The 17,919-nt window shown below is 51.3% G+C and overlaps 1 protein-coding gene across 1 annotated transcript; it reads left to right on the forward strand.

Annotated features, from left to right (window-relative positions):
• Positions 1-16,536: 16,536 nt before the first annotated feature.
• LOC116781349 (olfactory receptor 14J1-like) lies at positions 16,537-17,365 on the forward strand. The gene has a single exon (XM_032677040.1). It carries the CDS (start codon positions 16,552-16,554, stop codon positions 17,317-17,319), a length of 768 nt encoding a protein of 255 aa, XP_032532931.1. The 5' UTR covers positions 16,537-16,551; the 3' UTR covers positions 17,320-17,365.
• Positions 17,366-17,919: the final 554 nt, after the last annotated feature.

Raw genomic sequence — 17,919 nt, forward strand, 5'->3', positions numbered from 1 at the left:
ACATCTTCAACTATGGCATCACAACCACCACATGACAGCACACCCTTCCTGTGACATCACAACTCCCCTATGACATCACACCTCCCCTGTGACATCATAGCTGATGTCACATCCCTCATATGACATCACATATCTCCAGTGATACCATATTATCCCTGTGACGTCACGTCCTTCCCGTGACATCACAGCTCTCCTGTGACAACACATCATTCCTGTGACATCACACCTCCCCTGTGACATCACATCGCTTCTATGATGTCACATCCATCATATGACATCACATCTGTCCTGTGATACCATATCATCCCTGTGAGATCATATCCTCCCCGTGACATCACATCTACACCTATGATGCCACAACCACCATATGACATCAGACCCTTCCCGTGACATCACGCCTCCCCTGTGACATCATAGCTGATGTCACATCCATCATATGACATCACATCTCTCCTGTAATACCATATCATCCCTGTGACATTACATCCTCCCTGTGGCATCACAGCTCCCTTATGACATTACATCCTCCCTGTGAGATCACACCTCCCCATGACATCACAACCCCCTGTGACATCACAGCTGACATCATGTCCATCATATGACATCACATCCTTCCTGTGACATCACATCTCTTCTATGACATCATATCCATCATATGACATCATACCTCTCACGTGATATCATATAATCCCTGTGATGTCACGTCCTCCCCTGTGACATCACATTGTCCCTGTAACATCACAGTTCCCCTATGACATCACATCCTTCATGTGTCATCACACATCTCCTGTGACTTCACATCCTCCCCATGACATCACACCTCCCTATGACATTGCAGCTCTCCCATGACAGCACATACCTACCTGTGACATCACATCTATCCTATGACATCACATCCATCATATAACATCACATCTCTCCTCTGATATCATATCATCCCTGTGACATCACGTCCTCCCCTCTGACATCACATCCTTTCCATGACATCACAGTTCCCTTATGACATCACGTCCTCCCTGTGACATCACAATATGCCCTGTGACAACACATCCTTGTTGTGACATCAAGGTTCATCTATGATGTCACAATCATCATATCACATCACATCATATCTTCCTTGTGATATCACACCCTTGTTTTGACATCAAGGCTCCTCTATGATGTCATATGACATCACATCCTTCCTGTGACATCACATCTCTTCTATGACATCACATCCATCATATGACATCAAAACTCTCCTGTGATATCATATCATTCTTCTTTCATTACGTCCTCCCCTGTGACATCACACCTCCCCTGTGACATCTCAACTGACGTCACATCCATCATAGGACATCACATATCTCCTGTGATATCATATCATCCCTGTGACATCACATCCTCCCCATGACATCCCAGCTGCCTTATGACATCACATACCCCAGGAAATCACATCCTCCCTGCGACATCACATCTCACCTATGATTTCACTTTCCTATGACATGACATCACATACTGACATCACACCTCCTCATGACATCACAGCCCCCTGTAACATCACAGCTGACATCACAACCATCATTTGACATCACATGCTTCCCATGACATCACATCTCCCCTGTGACAGTAAAGTTCCACTATGACATCACACCTGCCCTGTGACATCACATCTCCCCTATGTGGTCACATCCATCATATGACATCACACCTCTCCTGTGACATCACACATCTTTTGTGTGACATCACGTCTCCACTATGACGTCGCATCCATGACATGACAACACATTCTCCCCATGACATTACACCTCCCCATGACATCACAGCTCCCCTATGACATCACCTCCTCCCCTGTGACATCACATCTCCCCTATGACATCACATCCATCATATGACATCACATCTCCCTTGTGATATCACATCCTTGTTGTGACATCAAGGTTCCTCTATGATGTCACATCCATCATAAGACAGCACATCATTTCTGTGACATCACAACTTCCCTATGATATCACACCTCCCCATGACATCACATTTCCCCTATGACATCTAATCTCCCCTGTGATGTCACAACCATCATATGACATCACACCTCTCCGGTGATATCATATCATCCCAATGATGTCACATCCTCCTCTCTGACATCACATCCTCCCCATGTCATCACAAAACCACTACATGTCATCACATCCTTCTTGTGACATCACAGCTCCCTTATGACATCATATCCATCACGTGACATCACATCTCCCTTGTGACATCACGTCCTCCCCGTGCCATCACTTCCTCCCCCGTGACATCACAACCTTCCTGTGACATCACATCTCCCCTGTGGCATCACATCCAGCATATGACATCACATCTCCCCTATGATGTCACATCCATCATATGACATCACACCTCTACTGTAATATCATATAATCCCTGTGACATCACATCCGTCCTTGTGACATCACATCTCCCCTATGACATCACACCCCCCCATGACATCACAGCTCCCCTGTGACATCCCATTCTTCCTGTGATATCACATCTCTCCTGTGACATCACAGCCAGTGACATCCAGATCCATCCCAAGGCTGTGTGTGTGTCAGACAGGCAGAACCACAAATGCCTGCACAGCCCAGAGCAGTCAGTGTGGGGCTGTGCTTGCTGCTGCACAGACCCCCAGGGAACAAACCCAGGCAGGAGTTTGGGGGGATGTCCCTAAGGAGGACACTTGCCTTATTATTGCTCATTATTTGTAATATCTGATAGATCTATCATACAACACCTAAGGATGGATTCTATAGAATATGTGCCAGAGATATTTGGGTTGGCTCTGGCTGAGCTGCAGTTCAGTTCCCCACAGCAGCCCTCCCAGGGCTGGGCTTGGCATTGGCAGCTGGAAGGGGGTTGAGAACACCCCAGTGTTTTGGCCACTGCTGAGCACAGCACCAACACTGGGACATTCCTTCCTTAGCTGAGGGCAAGAGCCTGGCAGGGGACCCCAAGTAGGCCAGCTGAGCCCAACTGACCCAAGGGACATTGCAGCCCATGGGAGGTCAGCTCAGCTCTAAAAGCTGAGGCAGGGAGCAGGAGGGGGGCATTCATTGTCTGATGGCTGCCTGCTGAGGAACCCTCACAGGTACCCAAGCCCTGCTCCTCGGGAGTGGCCGACCATGGCTGTTCATGGGGAGTAGAGAACAAACCCTGCTGTCTTTTGCTTTAAATAAACTGTCTTATCTCAACCCACGAGTTGGGGTTTTTTTCCACCTTACTCTCTCCCCTGTCCCACTGGGCAGGGGAGTGATAGAGCGGCTGGGAGGGCACCTGGAGTCCAGCCAAGGTCAACCCACCACACACCTGAACACTTCCAGAGATTCCACCACCTCCCTGGGCTACTTGTTCCAATGCCTGAACACTCTCTCAGTGGAAAAAGGGTTTTTTTAACATTTAATCTGAGCCTCACCTGATGCAACTTAAGGCCAATTCATCTCTTCCTGTCTCTAAAGACTTTGCAGAAGAGACCAACCCCCACCCCACTAAAACCTCCTTTCAGGTCATTGCAGAGAGCAATGAGGTTCCCCCTTGAGCCTCCCCTTCTCCACACTCAACCAGCCCAGTTCCCTCAGCCGTCCCTCAGCAGACATGTTTTCCAGAGCCTTCCCCAGCTCTGTTCCCTTCTCTGGACACGCTCCAGCCCCTCAAGGGCCTTTTGGCACTGAGGGGCCACAACTGGACACAGCACTCCAGGTGGGGCCTCCCCAGTGCCCAGCACAGAGGGGCAATCAGTTCTCTGCTCCTGCTGACCACACTCTTCTCCACAAAGGCCACAATGCCCTTTCCCAACCCCACGCTGGCTGGGCCTGATCCTCTGGCTTGTCTTAGGGCACATGGGCACAGCTCCTGGAGCTTTGAGATTTCCTTCTTAAAGCACCTCCAGCCTTCCTGGACTCTTTTGTTCTCCAGGACTGACTCCCAAGGGACTCCATCCATCACTCTCCCAAACAGGCCAAAGTCTGCCTGCCCTCACTCCAGGGTGTCAGTTCTGCTGCCCCCTCCTTCCTCCACCCAGAATGGAAAACTCCAGCATTTTGGGGTCTCTGTGCCCCAGACGGTTCCGACCACCACCTCCCCCACCAGTCCCAGAATCATGGAATGGTTTGGGTGGGAAGGGACCTTAAAGACCATCTTGTTCCAACCCCTTGCCATGGGCAGGGACACCTTCCACTAGACCAGATTGTTCAGAGCCCCATCTAGCTCTGGGGCTTGAAAAACTTCCAGAGATGGGGCAGCCAGAACTACTCTGAGCAACCTTTGCCAGAATCTCACTACTCTCACAGTCAAGAATTTCTTCCCAATATCCCATCTAACCCTGCCCTCTGTCAATGTGAAGCCATTCCCCTTGTCCTGTCACTCCGGTGACAGTGACTAACCTTGTAAGTAATCTCTCTACATCTTTCTTGTTGACTCCCTTCAGGCATTGCAAGGCCACAATTAGGTCACCCCAAAGCCTTCTCTTCTCCAGCCTCAACAATCCCAATTCTCTCAGCCTTTCCTCACAGCAGAGCTGCTCCAGCCCTCTGATCCTCTTGCTGCTCCCCTCTGCACTCACTCCAACAGGTCCATGTCCTTCCTGTGCTGGAGCCCAGAGCTGGAGGCAGCTCTGCAGGGCTGACAACATTACAGCCCTGTGTGTTCCAGCAAGGACACTGTGGAACCTCCTGGAGTAAAGGGGCCATTGTGACACTGTAGGGCCTTCTGGAGCCAAAGGAACCCTGGGACACTGTGGAATCTCATGGAATCAAGGGAGCATTGTGACAGTGTGAAAACTCATGGAATTAAGAGGCCATTGCGACACTGCAAGGCCTCATGGAACCAAAGGAACCCTGGGAGACTGTGGAAACTCATGGAATCAAGGGGCCATTGTGATGCTCCAGGGCCTCATGAAATCAAAGGAATGCTGGGACACTGTGGAACCTCATGGAACCAAGGATTCATTGTGCCATGAAGGGCCTCATGGAACCAAGGGAGCCCTGAGACATTTCAGGACCTCACAGAATCAAGGGACCATTGTGACACTGAGGAACCTCGGGGACTCAAAGGCCACTGTGACACTGCAGGGCCTCATGGAACCAAAGGATTCCTGGGACACTGGGGAATCTCATGGAACCAAGGGGCCACTGGGATATGTGGGGCCTCCTAGAACCAAAGGAGTCCTGAGACATTTTGCAAACTCATGGAATCAAGGGTCCATTATCACACTGCAGAGCCTTACGAAGCCAAATGGACCCTGTGACTCTGTGGAATCTCATGGAATCCAGTGGCCATTCCCACACTGTAAAACCTCATGGATACTGTCAGGTTCCCATTATGAAAAGACGTCTCTGCCCAAATTCAACTGCAAAGGAGACCATGTGCCAAAGTCAGCAGTCCAGGTTTGATTTAACAGTAAATAGGAGGGAGAGAGAGAGAGAAAGAAATAGAAAGAGAGAGAGAAGAAAGGGGTGGTGGGAAGCCAGTGAGAGAGAGACAGAGATGAAGTAAATGTATCACACCATGTAGATCCCTGAGGCTCCCACCGGTCCTTCTTCCCCCTGCTCTGCTCGGTGGAGGGTCCCCAAGTTGTGCTTCTGGGCTATCACTTTTATACAGCCCAAGCCCTGGGTATTCAGGGGGGTAGATGCTGTTCCCACAGCTTGGGCTGGCACGTGCACAAGGACTTGCTTCCTTTCCCACAGTTTGCCATGGTGGGAGTTTTGCCCGGTGTGCTTCCAGTCTGCAGGTGGGAATCTTTGTCTGGATGGGTTCCCCAGAGCTGCCTTACCAGCCCTGGCTTCCTCTTGGGGCTGTCTGCTCTTTCCCACACTCTGCACAGTGCAATTCTGTCCTGGGGGCTACTTCCAAAGCTTCACTGTAGGATGCACCTCTGAAGGCACGAGGGATGTGCCAGGGCAGTGGGCCCAAGAGGGCATGTGCAGTCACATATAACTCTATTGGCTGAAGAAGTCACATGGCATACAGGGATATAAGGAGCGGGAATTTTGAAATAAAGTCTCTTTGTCCACACCATCACACGAGGAGCGTAGTTATTCCTTGTTATATAAGGACCCCGCCACTACAAATGGCAACCCGAAAGGGACATTTAGCTTATATTAAGCAATTATATCTATCTTGTATCAAGAAATTAGCTGGTGACTCCGGGATCGTCTCGATTTTGCAGAGATGGGAGTCTTTACCACAAAAAACCTTGACGTCAATAATTCCGTGGTCTTAGTGGTGTCTAAGAAACGGACAGTTAGTTTAGGAGCTCCAAAAATATTAGAAATAGTGCACAAGAGAAGAAGAGAAGAAAGAAGAAGAAGAAACTGAGAGGTCAAAGCAGCCACCGGAGAGAGTGGAGAGGGTCAAACGCAACATCAAAAGCGGTGAGTCCAGCTGGGAGGCATCCCGCATGTTTAAGACTGCTCCTTGGGTGAGACCGTGCCTGCAGCTCGGAGACCCGGGCCACGGAGCACCTTAAGATCGTCAAGGAAAAGCCTGTTGGTCCCCTGTGCGTCGGTCTCCTGGTAAAAGCGGTTTGCCGCTGCCGACAGCACCGGCCGGACCACGTGCGAGAAGCGGTTTTGCCGCATCTCGACACCCCCAGCCACCGCTGACCCCCGCGGAGCCCCGTTCCAGTTTCTCTGTCCAGCAGAAACTGTCGCGGCTCCCCGCCTGCTCACCACTGCTGACTGACCCTGCGGGCGTGCTTAAAAAGCACTGCCGCAAAAAAAGCCCCCGCGCCGCGTTCAAACCGCGCGGGCTTTACCGAAGGTGCCGCGCCGCGCCTTCCTGATACGGCGCACCCTGACCCCCGCACCGCCAAGCGAACTGCGGGAGCCCAGGAGCCGCCGCCGCGCCGAACTGCCGCCGCCGCGAACGCCGTCCTCGCCGGAGACGGAGCCGGACCCAGACCCGCGCAGAGCCGCCGCCGCGTGACTGAGACGCCGCCGCCAGCGCCGCCGCCGCCGTTCGCCGCTTTTGCAGCCGCGCACACGCCGATCGCCTGCAGCCCCAAGCCGCCACTTCTGCAGCCAACCCCGCGCCCGTCGCTACAGCTGCCCCGTGCCTGACGCTGCCCTGCGCTCGCCGCTTGCCGCCTGCACCGGGACACCAGCCGCCGCCGAAGGGACGCCACAGCCCAGCCGACAGAGAGCCAACACAAATCAACAAACTGACAGACCCTCTTCAGCAGCGCACGCTAGCAGCGCCGAGACTCAAAGGTAACATGGGAAACTTTTTCCCCACCGAACTCTCACAGGACACAGACGCGCTAGCCACACTGCTGAAGCCTTATTATGTACAGGTCACAAGGGCTGAATTAACAGAGTTGGTACGACTCATTAAAGCAGCCGTACCAGAACTGCCTCTGGTTGAAGCCCTCCACATACAAATTTGGGACAAAATAGGGAACCTCATCAAACTCAGGGCTCAGGGAGGAGACTCCCAAGCAAACAATGCTTACCCAGCCTGGCAAGCTATAATGACTGCCTTAAGCAGAGCCCACCAAAGAACGACAAACTCACACACCCCCACTCACGCTGCAAGCAGCAGCCCAACTTTTACGCGCCGCAGTTTAAACACACAATTCCACTACGGGGAAGGGAACCGGGAGCCCAAGGGACACGGGTCGGCGGGAAGGAGCGGGACCCCAGATGCGAGGTCCAAGTCCGTGGGACAGCCGCAGGGGGTCCCGTGAAGGGAATGGAGGGGCTAGCCCAGATTACTTGCCAACCCATACCGCGGATGATCGCCGACCACGCGCCCAGGGGCAGGCACCACCATCTCGCCCGCCACGCAGAACGGACAACAACCCATCCTTCCCCACCCCCGCGCCGTACACCCCCCCCCCCCCCCCACCCGCAGGCAGCCGCTTTCGCCGAAGCTGCAAGGGGGGAGGGATGGGAGGAATGGGGGGAGGAGGAGGAGGGGGATTTCGGGATAGCTTTGCCGGGAGGGGAGGAAACAACGTACCGAGAAAGTTCGATTGATAGATGGGCTTTATGCAGAGAGGAGGTATTGCGAACTGGGGACTTACAAGTTATACAAGCATGTCCAGTAATTATCGGGCCACGCCAAAGCCGCAGGTTTCAGCCATTGCCACATGAACTAACCAAAGAACTAAGACAGTTGATGAGAGAAACTGGTATATCTTCCCCTAACACACTTGCGTTCTTAGAAACACTGAGCACCACGTACATTTTCATGCCACACGACTGGAGAACCCTGTTAAAAATAAGCCTCACTAATACACAGTATAATGTATGGTTGAATGATTTCAGAGAAATCTGTTCCACTTATGCTAATGACCCACAAACAGGGGTAACTACACACCAGCTCACAGGGGATGGTAACTATCGTTCCATAGATGCACAAACCGGGTACAATAGAGAAACATATGAAGTCATAGCAAAACATGCCATGCGGGCAATGAGAAAACTACCCACATCAGATAAAGACACAAACCTGTCGTTCACAAAGGTAATGCAGGGTCCAACGGAACCTTATTCACAGTTCCTAGATCGGCTGCAATCTGCCCTAGATAGGCAGATTGAGAATGAGGAAGCCAGGGAAATCCTTAGCAGAAGACTGGCTTTCGAAAATGCTAATGTTGATTGTAAAAGAGTTTTGCAAACCCTTCCTAAAAGGGAAACGTGCAGCATCTCAGAATTAGTTCGTGCCTGCCAAGAGGTTGGTTCCTTCACACACCAAACTGATTTACTGGCAGTAGCACTGAGTGCTCAATTAAGAACACAGCAAGGGGCCAGACCCAGGGATGGTTGCTACATTTGTGGGGCCCCCGACCACTTCCAAAGGGACTGCCCTCAGAAACCTCTAGTAGTGGCACCTCGAAAACAATCCAAAGCAAAAAGGGTGTCAAAAAACGGGAGGAGAGGGGCGCTGTCGCACGCCCCGATACAACAAACACATGCGACACAACAGAGCAGACTGGCGATTTATGCCCCCCCACAACAGCCAGCAATCTGTGCCCCTACACCCCAGCCAGTGCTCTGTGCCCCGCCACCCCAGGCAGCGCTGGGCTGGACTTATCCAACAGGGACACAGTCTTCATAACTTCCACTGAGGTAGTGCTAATCCCGACTGGACGTTGGGGTCCCCTTAGCCCAGGGGTGCATGCACTGCTGATTGGAAGATCCTCCACCACCAGAATGGGTTTGTTTGTGCTGCCAGGTGTAATAGATTCAGATTCTCATAGTGAGATTCTGATAATGGCATGGACCCCTTCACCCCCCTGTTTCATCCCAAAAGGACAAAAGATTGCTCAATTAATCCCCTTCTACAGTGCGTCGCCTGCAGGGGAGTGGGGGAGGGAGCGGGGTTCAGGGGCCTTTGGTAGCACGGGACACCCACAGGTTCACTGGGCAGCAGCCATTACAGCCTCACAGCCGCTGCTGACCTGCCAGGTAAATGGGCACCGATTTACAGGCCTTGCAGATTCTGGGGCTGATGTTTCCATAATAAAAGACTCAGAATGGTCACTTGACTGGCCTACTGTCTGCCCAGCTGCAACCATTCAAGGGGTGGGAGGCACACAAAGGCCCAGACAGAGTGCTCAGATACTCACTGTCTTGGGACCAGAGGGACAATTAGCAAAGGTAGCTCCGTTCATAGCTCCAATCCCTTGCTCTTTGTGGGGACGGGATGTTCTTGGACAATTCGGCACAGTAATGCATATTCCTCCTGCAAGCAGCCAGGTTTTTCAATAGGAGCCATTGGTCAGCCGTCCCAAGCACCGATTAAGCTAGTCTGGAAAACTGACCAGCCGGTCTGGGTAGATCAGTGGTCCATGAAAAGGGAACGGCTTGAACATTTAAAAATGCTTGTAAAGGAACAATTAGAAGCAGGACACATTGTGCCGACAACCAGTTTCTGGAACACCCCTGTGTTTTGTATCCCCAAAAAGACTGGCAAGTGGAGAATGATTCAGGACCTCAGAGCAGTAAACTCAGTCATTGAGTCTATGGGGGCATTGCAACCAGGGTTACCCTCACCTGCTATGCTCCCAGCGAACTGGCCACTAACAATAATTGATCTGAAGGACTGCTTTTTTACCATCTTTCTGCACCCCGAGGATGCCCCGAGATTTGCATTTTCCATCCCGGCATTAAACAACTCAGAGCCTATGCAAAGGTATCACTGGGTTGTCCTCCCTCAGGGGATGAAAAACAGTCCCACCATTTGTCAAACAGTAGTTGCAAATGCTATTCAACCCATCAGAAAGCGTTTTCCCTCTGCAATAATTTACCAGTACATGGATGATATTTTAATAAGCATGGCCACAGAAAATGAACTGCAAATTGTTGTTACTGCTCTGATTGATGCTGTCCAAGAAGCAAGGTTGCAGGTTGCTACAGAGAAAATCCAGCGATCGCAGCCCTGGAGTTACCTTGGATGGAGAATCACACAACAACAGATTTCCCCACAGCCGCTGCAGCTCAAGGTAAAGGACACCCTAACCTTATATGAGTTGCAAAAACTCCTGGGAGCTATTAATTGGTTAAGACCTATTCTGGGCTTAACCACAGAGGAGCTACACCCTCTCTTTGTGTTACTAAAAGGGGACTCTGATCTAACGTCTAACAGGGCTCTGACAGCAGAAGCCAAACAGGCGTTAGACATTTGTGCCAAGGCAATAGAAACTAGGCAAAGCAGAAGGAGAGATCCTGAACTGCAAATCTGCCTGGCCTTAATTCCCAGCAGGTACCAGCCATTTGCAGTCTTGTTTCAGTGGGACCAGACTGAAAAGGACCCACTGCTGCTTCTAGAGTGGCTGTTTCTGCCCCACACACCAGCTAAAACTGTATGGTCGATTAATGAAATGTTTGCTAAGCTTGTTATTAAAGGCAGAGGACGATTACAGGAACTCGACGGAAGGGATCCAGCTGTCATCTACATTCCAGCCACGAAGGACAATTTAGTTTGGATGCTGGCTGAGGACACCGAGTTCCAAGCTGCCTTAGCAGGTTTTGATGGTGACATTTCAGTTAATCTCCCTAAGCACAGACTTTGGGCAGAAATCAACAATTTACCTTTAAAGGCCACAACCAGATGTAAAACTGAGCCGGTAAAAGGCCTCACAGCCTTTACAGATGCATCTGGGCGATCACAGAAGGCTGCAGTGACTTGGGTAAATCAGTTTCACGCCTGGAATGTTCATTTCTTCGGGATGTTTCTAATCCTCAATTGTTGTTTGAAATGCGTTCTATTTGGGTTCTTGTCAATCACAGAAGGTTTGATTTTTACATAATGCACATCAGGTCTCACACTGACATGCCAGGGCCAATAGCTGAAGGGAACCGGGAAGCTGACAAGGCAGCAATGTTCAACACAGTACCCAGGACCCTTGAGCAAGCAAAATTGTCCCATTCATTTTTTCATCAAAATGCACGCTCTTTAAAGAGACAATTCAAAATTACAATTAATCAGGCTCGAGATATCATATTGACTTGTCCAGACTGTCAAAAAATAACCCCTATGCCATCCCAAGAAGGTGCTAACCCCAGAGGGTTAATATCCAATGAGATCTGGCAAACAGATGTTACACATATTCCCGAATTTGGCACCTTGAAATATGTACATGTAACTGTAGACACACACTCACAGTACATCACTGCGACAGCACACACAGGTGAGAAAGCCAAGGATGTAATAAGACACTGGCTAAGCTGTTTTGCTACCCTTGGCACTCCAAAACAGATCAAAACTGATAACGGACCAGCATACGTCTCTGAAAAGGTAAGGAATTTCCTATCAGAATGGGGAATCTCACATGTCACAGGAATCCCACACTCACCTACCGGACAAGCAATTGTAGAAAGGGCACACCATACACTGAAAGAGATGTTAGTAAAACAAAGAGGGGGGGAGAAGCTATGTAGTCCGCAAGAACTGTGATCAATTTTTTGAATTGTGACAGTGCTGAAAGAAGTAGGTATGAGAAGCAGCACAAATCTCAGGCGTTTGCCTCTCCCAGGTCATTAGTCATGGTAAAAGATTTGATTTCAGGGCAATGGACAGGACCTCTAGATCTTATGACTTGGGGGAGAGGTTACGCTTGCGTGGCAACAGGAAAAGAACTGAAGTGGATCCCCTCCAGGTGTGTAAAGCCCTACTTAGATACACAGTCACAGCTGCAAGAACCAGATAACGCAGGAGTTTAAAAGAGTTATGTTATGTTTCAGTTTATATTAATGACCAATGTGGTAACAAGCAATCTACAAATATCGGTATGTGTATGTGTGTGTGAATGATGATGGCCATCAGTGAGTGAGATGAGTGAATGAATAAAAGAATTGTATGACTGGACAAATATAAAAACACAGAACACCTCACAAAACCACATTACCTACACCACAAGGTCACTTTAGAAGACTTGAGTTTTTGATATGCTTACCCTGTTTCTTAAATAAAGTTTGAAATCCCCAGTTATTAAAAGACCCTCAGATTAATAAAAGTTATAGTTTACACACGGTTGGGCTAAGGCCCTAAGTTAATAAAATAATTATCCAAGTTGCACTACCCTATAGGATTATAAGAAGGTTATAAAAAGGTTTACAATAGAAGTATAAGGAGCCAAGCAAGCAATGTACTGGGTTACTGCGAGTTTGGCAGTTTACAATGTTTTGAATGTTTTGCACTGTTGTTTGCACTGTTGTTTTGCACTGTTTTTGTGACTTCTTTAGATAATTAAGAGAGGGGATGTGTAGGATGCGCCTCTGAAGGCACGAGGGATGTGCCAGGGCAGTGGGCCCAAGAGGGCATGTGCGGTCACATATAACTCTATTGGCTGAAGAAGTCACATGGCATACAGGGATAAAAGGAGCGGGAATTTTGAAATAAAGTCTCTTTGTCCACACCATCGCACGAGGAGCGTAGTTATTCCTTGTTATATAAGGACCCTGCCGCTACAGTCTGCTCTTTCCCACACTCTGCACAGTGCAATTCTGTCCTGGGGGCTACTTCCAAAGCTTCACCTCCCTTTAGGCCTTGGAAATAAAGGCCTTCCTGTTTGCCACCAGTGCTTATGTGCTGTGGTGCCTTATGGGATTTTCCTTCTTTGACAGTGTTTTGAGACAGTTCATTGTGCCCTTCAAGACCTTCCATGTGCACACACCCCCCACTCTCACCAGTGTCTGGTCCTCCAAAGAACACCAGACCTGATGATTTGTAGCTCCCACTCCAGTGGTTGGCACTTGGAGCTCCCTCTGTACCCAGAGCTCAGAGCTCCCTTGTCCCAGAAAGTTTAAAGATATTGTGCCTCATTCTGCCAGGACAACTCTTGGAAAAAAGTGTCACTCTGTGTTTTCTGAGATTAGAGCACTCTATTGTAACCTTCAAAAACCTTGGAGAGGTCCCAGAGATGTCCCAGGAAGGAATTTGGGGCCTCAAGCACATGACCCGTATATAGAGGCTGAGGACTCAGGGGTCAGTGGAGGACAGTAGAGGAGTAGCCTGAGAGGTCTGGAAGGGGGGTGTCAGAGCTGGTGGAGCTTTTCTTCCTGTCAGAAAACAGCCTAAGAAAGAACTAGTGCCACCAAGGGCAGCTGGGGTGGCCTAGACTGGTGACAAGAAGTCAGAAATTTCCCTCTGAGGTCAGTGTTGTGTTGCAATATGTCAGCCAGGAGGAGTCTGGATGAGGCCAAGGCTTTGTGTGTGCAGGAAGAGCCAGGGAGGACGCAGAGATGTCAGTGCAGGAAGGTGCCAGCCAGGTGGGGCAGCCGGGGGGATGACGACAGCCTGCAGGGAAAGGGGCAGGGCATGGACACCGTAGGACAGCCTGGGCTGGAGAGGAGACAGAGAGGGGGAGAAGCTGAAAGGCCCTGACACAGCCACCTTCTGCAGGCCTTTGGCCAGGGCTGCTGTCTGTGCCCCTGGTGCCAGGAGGAGGGGAGTGGCCCTTGCAGCCCTGGGGCCTCCTGGCCTCCTTGTCCCTGCTCAGCAGCCTGGCAGGTGCCACCCCATGGTCCTGCCCTTGGCATTGCACATCCCACATCCCAGTGCCCCAGGAAGAGCCCTGAGGAATGAGGTAGGGACAGGATCTGACTTCCCAGGGGCTGGGGGTCAGGGCTTGGTCCTCTGGATTAAGGAAACAAGTCAAGGTTTCTTCAGCATCAGAGCCACCTTTCCCTTGCTTGTCCATCCTTGGCATCAGTGTCTGCAGTTTTCTGCTCTAACTGGAACCTGGGCACACCTTCTCAGTTGTGTCCCTCAGTGAGACTCATTAGCACTACAAGAAACTTTAGTGTTTCAATCTCACTTTGACTTGTTGAAAAGTTGTTTGAACTTCCTCTCAGGGACTGAGTCTCATGTAAACAACATCAAACCGCCTGAGGGTCATGAAGTGCCTGGGGCTGTTGCTGTGCTGCTGAGCTGGGCCGGGCTCCTGGCACACAGGGAGCTCCTGGCAAGCAAGAAGAGCTTCAAAGAGACAGCTCTGCTGGTGAGCAGCTCCTCTGCACAGCCCAGCAGGGCTGAGGGCACTGCCTGCAGCACCCAGGGCACAAAAGCAAGGCAGAGAGAGGTTACACACAGCCTGGGCTGGGAGGGAAGTCGAGAGGAAGATCCACTGGAGGAGGAATCTTTCCAGGCTCTCTCACAGTGAGTCAGCATGAAGGGCAATGTGTCTGCAATTGGGGCAAAGATCTCCTAACACTGGCACATCCCACTCCCTGCTGCACCATCCCAGGCACATCCCAGCAGGGTTCCCTTCTCCCAGGGATGGCTGAGGGTTGTGAAGCCGGGCTGTGCCCCCCAGGCTGCCCCAAGCTGTCCTGCAGAGCAGGGTCCTGCAGCCCAGGGCTGTGCCGGGGCAGGAGCTCTGCCACTGCCAGGGGCAGCTCTCAGCCGGGCTGGGGAGCTCCCTCAGGGCTGGGCAGAGGCTGGGGATGGAAAGAGCAAAGCCTGGCAGGGCAGGGCAGGTTTCTTCTGCTATCAAGGGAGAGTTTCATGGGTCAGGGCTGCTCACAGAACCAGAGCACCCCAGGACATTTTCCAGGGGATACTTCAAGGGGAAGGTCCAAGGAGGGATTTCTCTCAAGTTCCCAAGCCACATGTCTGGTGGTTTGAGTTGCAGAGGGAACTGTGAGGAGCTGCCCAGAGCTGAGAACAACTTGCTGGCACAGTTGGTGTCTGGGAGGTGGCACAGCTGGCTCAGGGTGAGGCTGCCCTGAGTGCCCAGTGGGCTCTGCCCTGGCCTCTCCCAGCTGGACCCTCCCTGTGCATTTCCTTGGTTCTCAGCTTGCCCGTGGTCCTGAGGTTGTTCCCTCCTTCTCTCAGTCAGGCTCATGGGGAGGGAGTTCAAGCTACACAGTCCAACACTGATCCTGGGATTCCCCTATGACAGGAGTGTCCCTGGTAATGAGACATTCCACTTGTCCTCTGCCCTGTGGGGTGTGGGCAGTGAAGTCTGTGGGCCTGGGTCAGGAGCTCTTTTTCCCTCAATCAGACTCCGTCATTAGGACACTTGGCTCTTTTCTGAGGTGTCCTTCCAAACTGGGAGCTGCCCTGGAGAATGCAAATCATCCTCCCAGCACAGCTGTGTTCTCTGAAAGCCCCAGTGGAGAGGGGCAGAGATGCTGTGCCCATGCCAGGAGATGCTGTTGGGTTGGGGAGATGAGCCACGGGTGTCCTTGGCTCCAAGTGGGGTGCTGAGCCCTTGAGACAGGCTGAGACACTGAGGGGTCTGGGATGGATCCCTCTGCTCTCAACAGTGTCTGGTGGTTTTTCAGACCAAACTGGGAGTGTGATCAATCTCCATCTCAGGAAAAAGCAAAGCCAAGGCAGTTGGGAACAAGAGAGAGGGACAGACCAGCTCCCCTCACTCTGCACTAAGCCCCAGACAATCCTCCAGCCTGGCAGGACCTGCTCTGTTCTCCCGGAGTGCATCAGAAGTGCTGAGGGGTTCTGACATCCAGGAACACTCCTCAGGAGAGATGAGGGAATTGGAAACAAAAAAGGCCAACAAAACAACCCTGTGACACTGCCTTCTGCTGTCCTGGTTTTCCTCAGAAACTGGGAGTGCAGATGCTGACAAGGCCTTTGGCACTGGGAGCAGTTTCATCTGACACAGCTGAACACCAGGACGGGCCCCTGTGCCCACCATGCCCATGACCCCACTGACGCAGAGCAGAGCTGACCCCTCACAGCCAGTGGGCAGAGGGTCTGCTCCTCATGGAAGATGTGGTGAGCCCCACCCAGGGTTCCAGCCATGGAGCTGAAGGAGAGACTCCTAGAAAAGGAAAAGCAATGGAGCAGTGAGAGGGGTGTTGGAAAGTAGTTTTGAATTTTCTTAGAATGTTCTGCTCTAACTTGTCACTGTTATTTCCTCCCTGGATAGTGCCCCACATCTAGAGACAGCAAATGTGCAACAGCAGCTCCATGGCCCAGTTTCTCCTCCTGGCATTGGCAGACAGGTGGGAGCTGCAGCTCCTGCACTTCTGGCTCTTCCTGGCCATCTCCCTGGCTGCCCTCCTGGCCAACGGCCTCATCCTCAGCGCCGTAGCCTGCGACCACCACCTGCACACCCCCATGGGCTTCTTCCTGCTCAACCTCTCCCTCACAGACCTGGGCTGCATCTGCACCACTGTCCCCAAAGCCATGCACAATTCCCTCCAGAACACCACAACCATCTCCTACATGGGATGTGCTGCACAGCTCTTTTTCTTTGCCTTTTTCATGTCAGCAGAGCTTTTCCTCCTCACCATCATGTGCTACGACCGCTACGTTGCCATCTGCAAACCCCTGCACTACGGGACCCTCCTGGGCAGCAGAGCTTGTGCCCACATGGCAGCAGCTGCCTGGGCCACTGGCTTTCTCAATGCTCTGCTGCACACAGCCAGTACATTTTCCCTGCCCCTGTGCCAGGGCAATGCCCTGGGCCAGTTCTTCTGTGAAATCCCACACATCCTCAAGCTCTCCTGCTCACACTCAGGCTACCTCAGGGAAATTGGACTTCTCTTTTTTACTGTCTCTTTAGGACTTGGTTGTTTCATTTTCATTGTTTTCTCCTATGTGCAGATCTTCAGGGCTGTGCTGAGGATCCCCTCTCAGCAGGGACGGCACAAAGCCTTTTCCACCTGCCTCCCTCACCTGGCCGCGGTCTCCCTGTTTGTCAGCACTGGCACATTTTCCGACCTGAAGCCCCCTTCTGTCTCTTCCCCATCCCTTGACCTGGTGGTGTCAGCTCTGTACTCAGTGGTGCCTCCAGCAGTGAACCCCCTCATCTACAGCCTGAGGAACCAGGAGCTCAGGGATGCCCTAAGGAAAATGATGACTGGATATTTTTTTAAGAAGTAATAAACTGCTTCTTCTCTTCTGCAGAACACTCATTGTGTAACACATTTTGGGCCCAGACTGCTTTCTAAAGCTTTTGATAGTGGTGGGGGTCTTTCCTGTTTTTTTTTCCTTTGTTCATGTCATTAACACTGAAATTTTATTCTTCATCCCATATATAATTCACTCTCTACCTCTTTATAGAAATCAGGAATCATGCTTTGTGTGCACTTAAACAAAATAAAAGTTTGTGCAGCAAAGTATTTGTCAAAGATCTTCCCTGTGTTAGTTTGTACATGAGGAATCACAATCTCTGACTGTGAGAAAGGACACAAATTCTTTTTCCCTGATCCTTCCTCCAAGACCTCCCCTGAAGCTGGAGGGCATTTCCATGTTTGCAGATGTGGAGGGGAAAAGAGTCCCAACACTGCCAGGGAGCCCCAGAACTGGGTCTGTTCAGAGCTGCTCTCTTTGCACTCCCACCCTCTCCTTTCCTGTCCGTGCCCAAGGCCTGAGTGCTCTGGCAGCTCAGTCACTGTCCTGCTGTGGGTCAGGCCTGTGAGCACAGGCAGGGACAGGCCCTGGGCACTGCTGGGACAGGGCTGGGCTCCACAACAGCAGTTC

The sequence above is a fragment of the Chiroxiphia lanceolata genome (genome assembly GCF_009829145.1).
Source record: "Chiroxiphia lanceolata isolate bChiLan1 chromosome W unlocalized genomic scaffold, bChiLan1.pri scaffold_40_arrow_ctg1, whole genome shotgun sequence".
Taxonomy (NCBI): Eukaryota; Metazoa; Chordata; class Aves; order Passeriformes; family Pipridae; genus Chiroxiphia; species Chiroxiphia lanceolata.

Bases quoted from the DNA above. Each gene is read 5' to 3' on its own strand.
- LOC116781349 (XM_032677040.1), top strand. From the start codon at position 16,552: ATGGGCTTCTTCCTGCTCAACCTCTCCCTCACAGACCTGGGCTGCATC.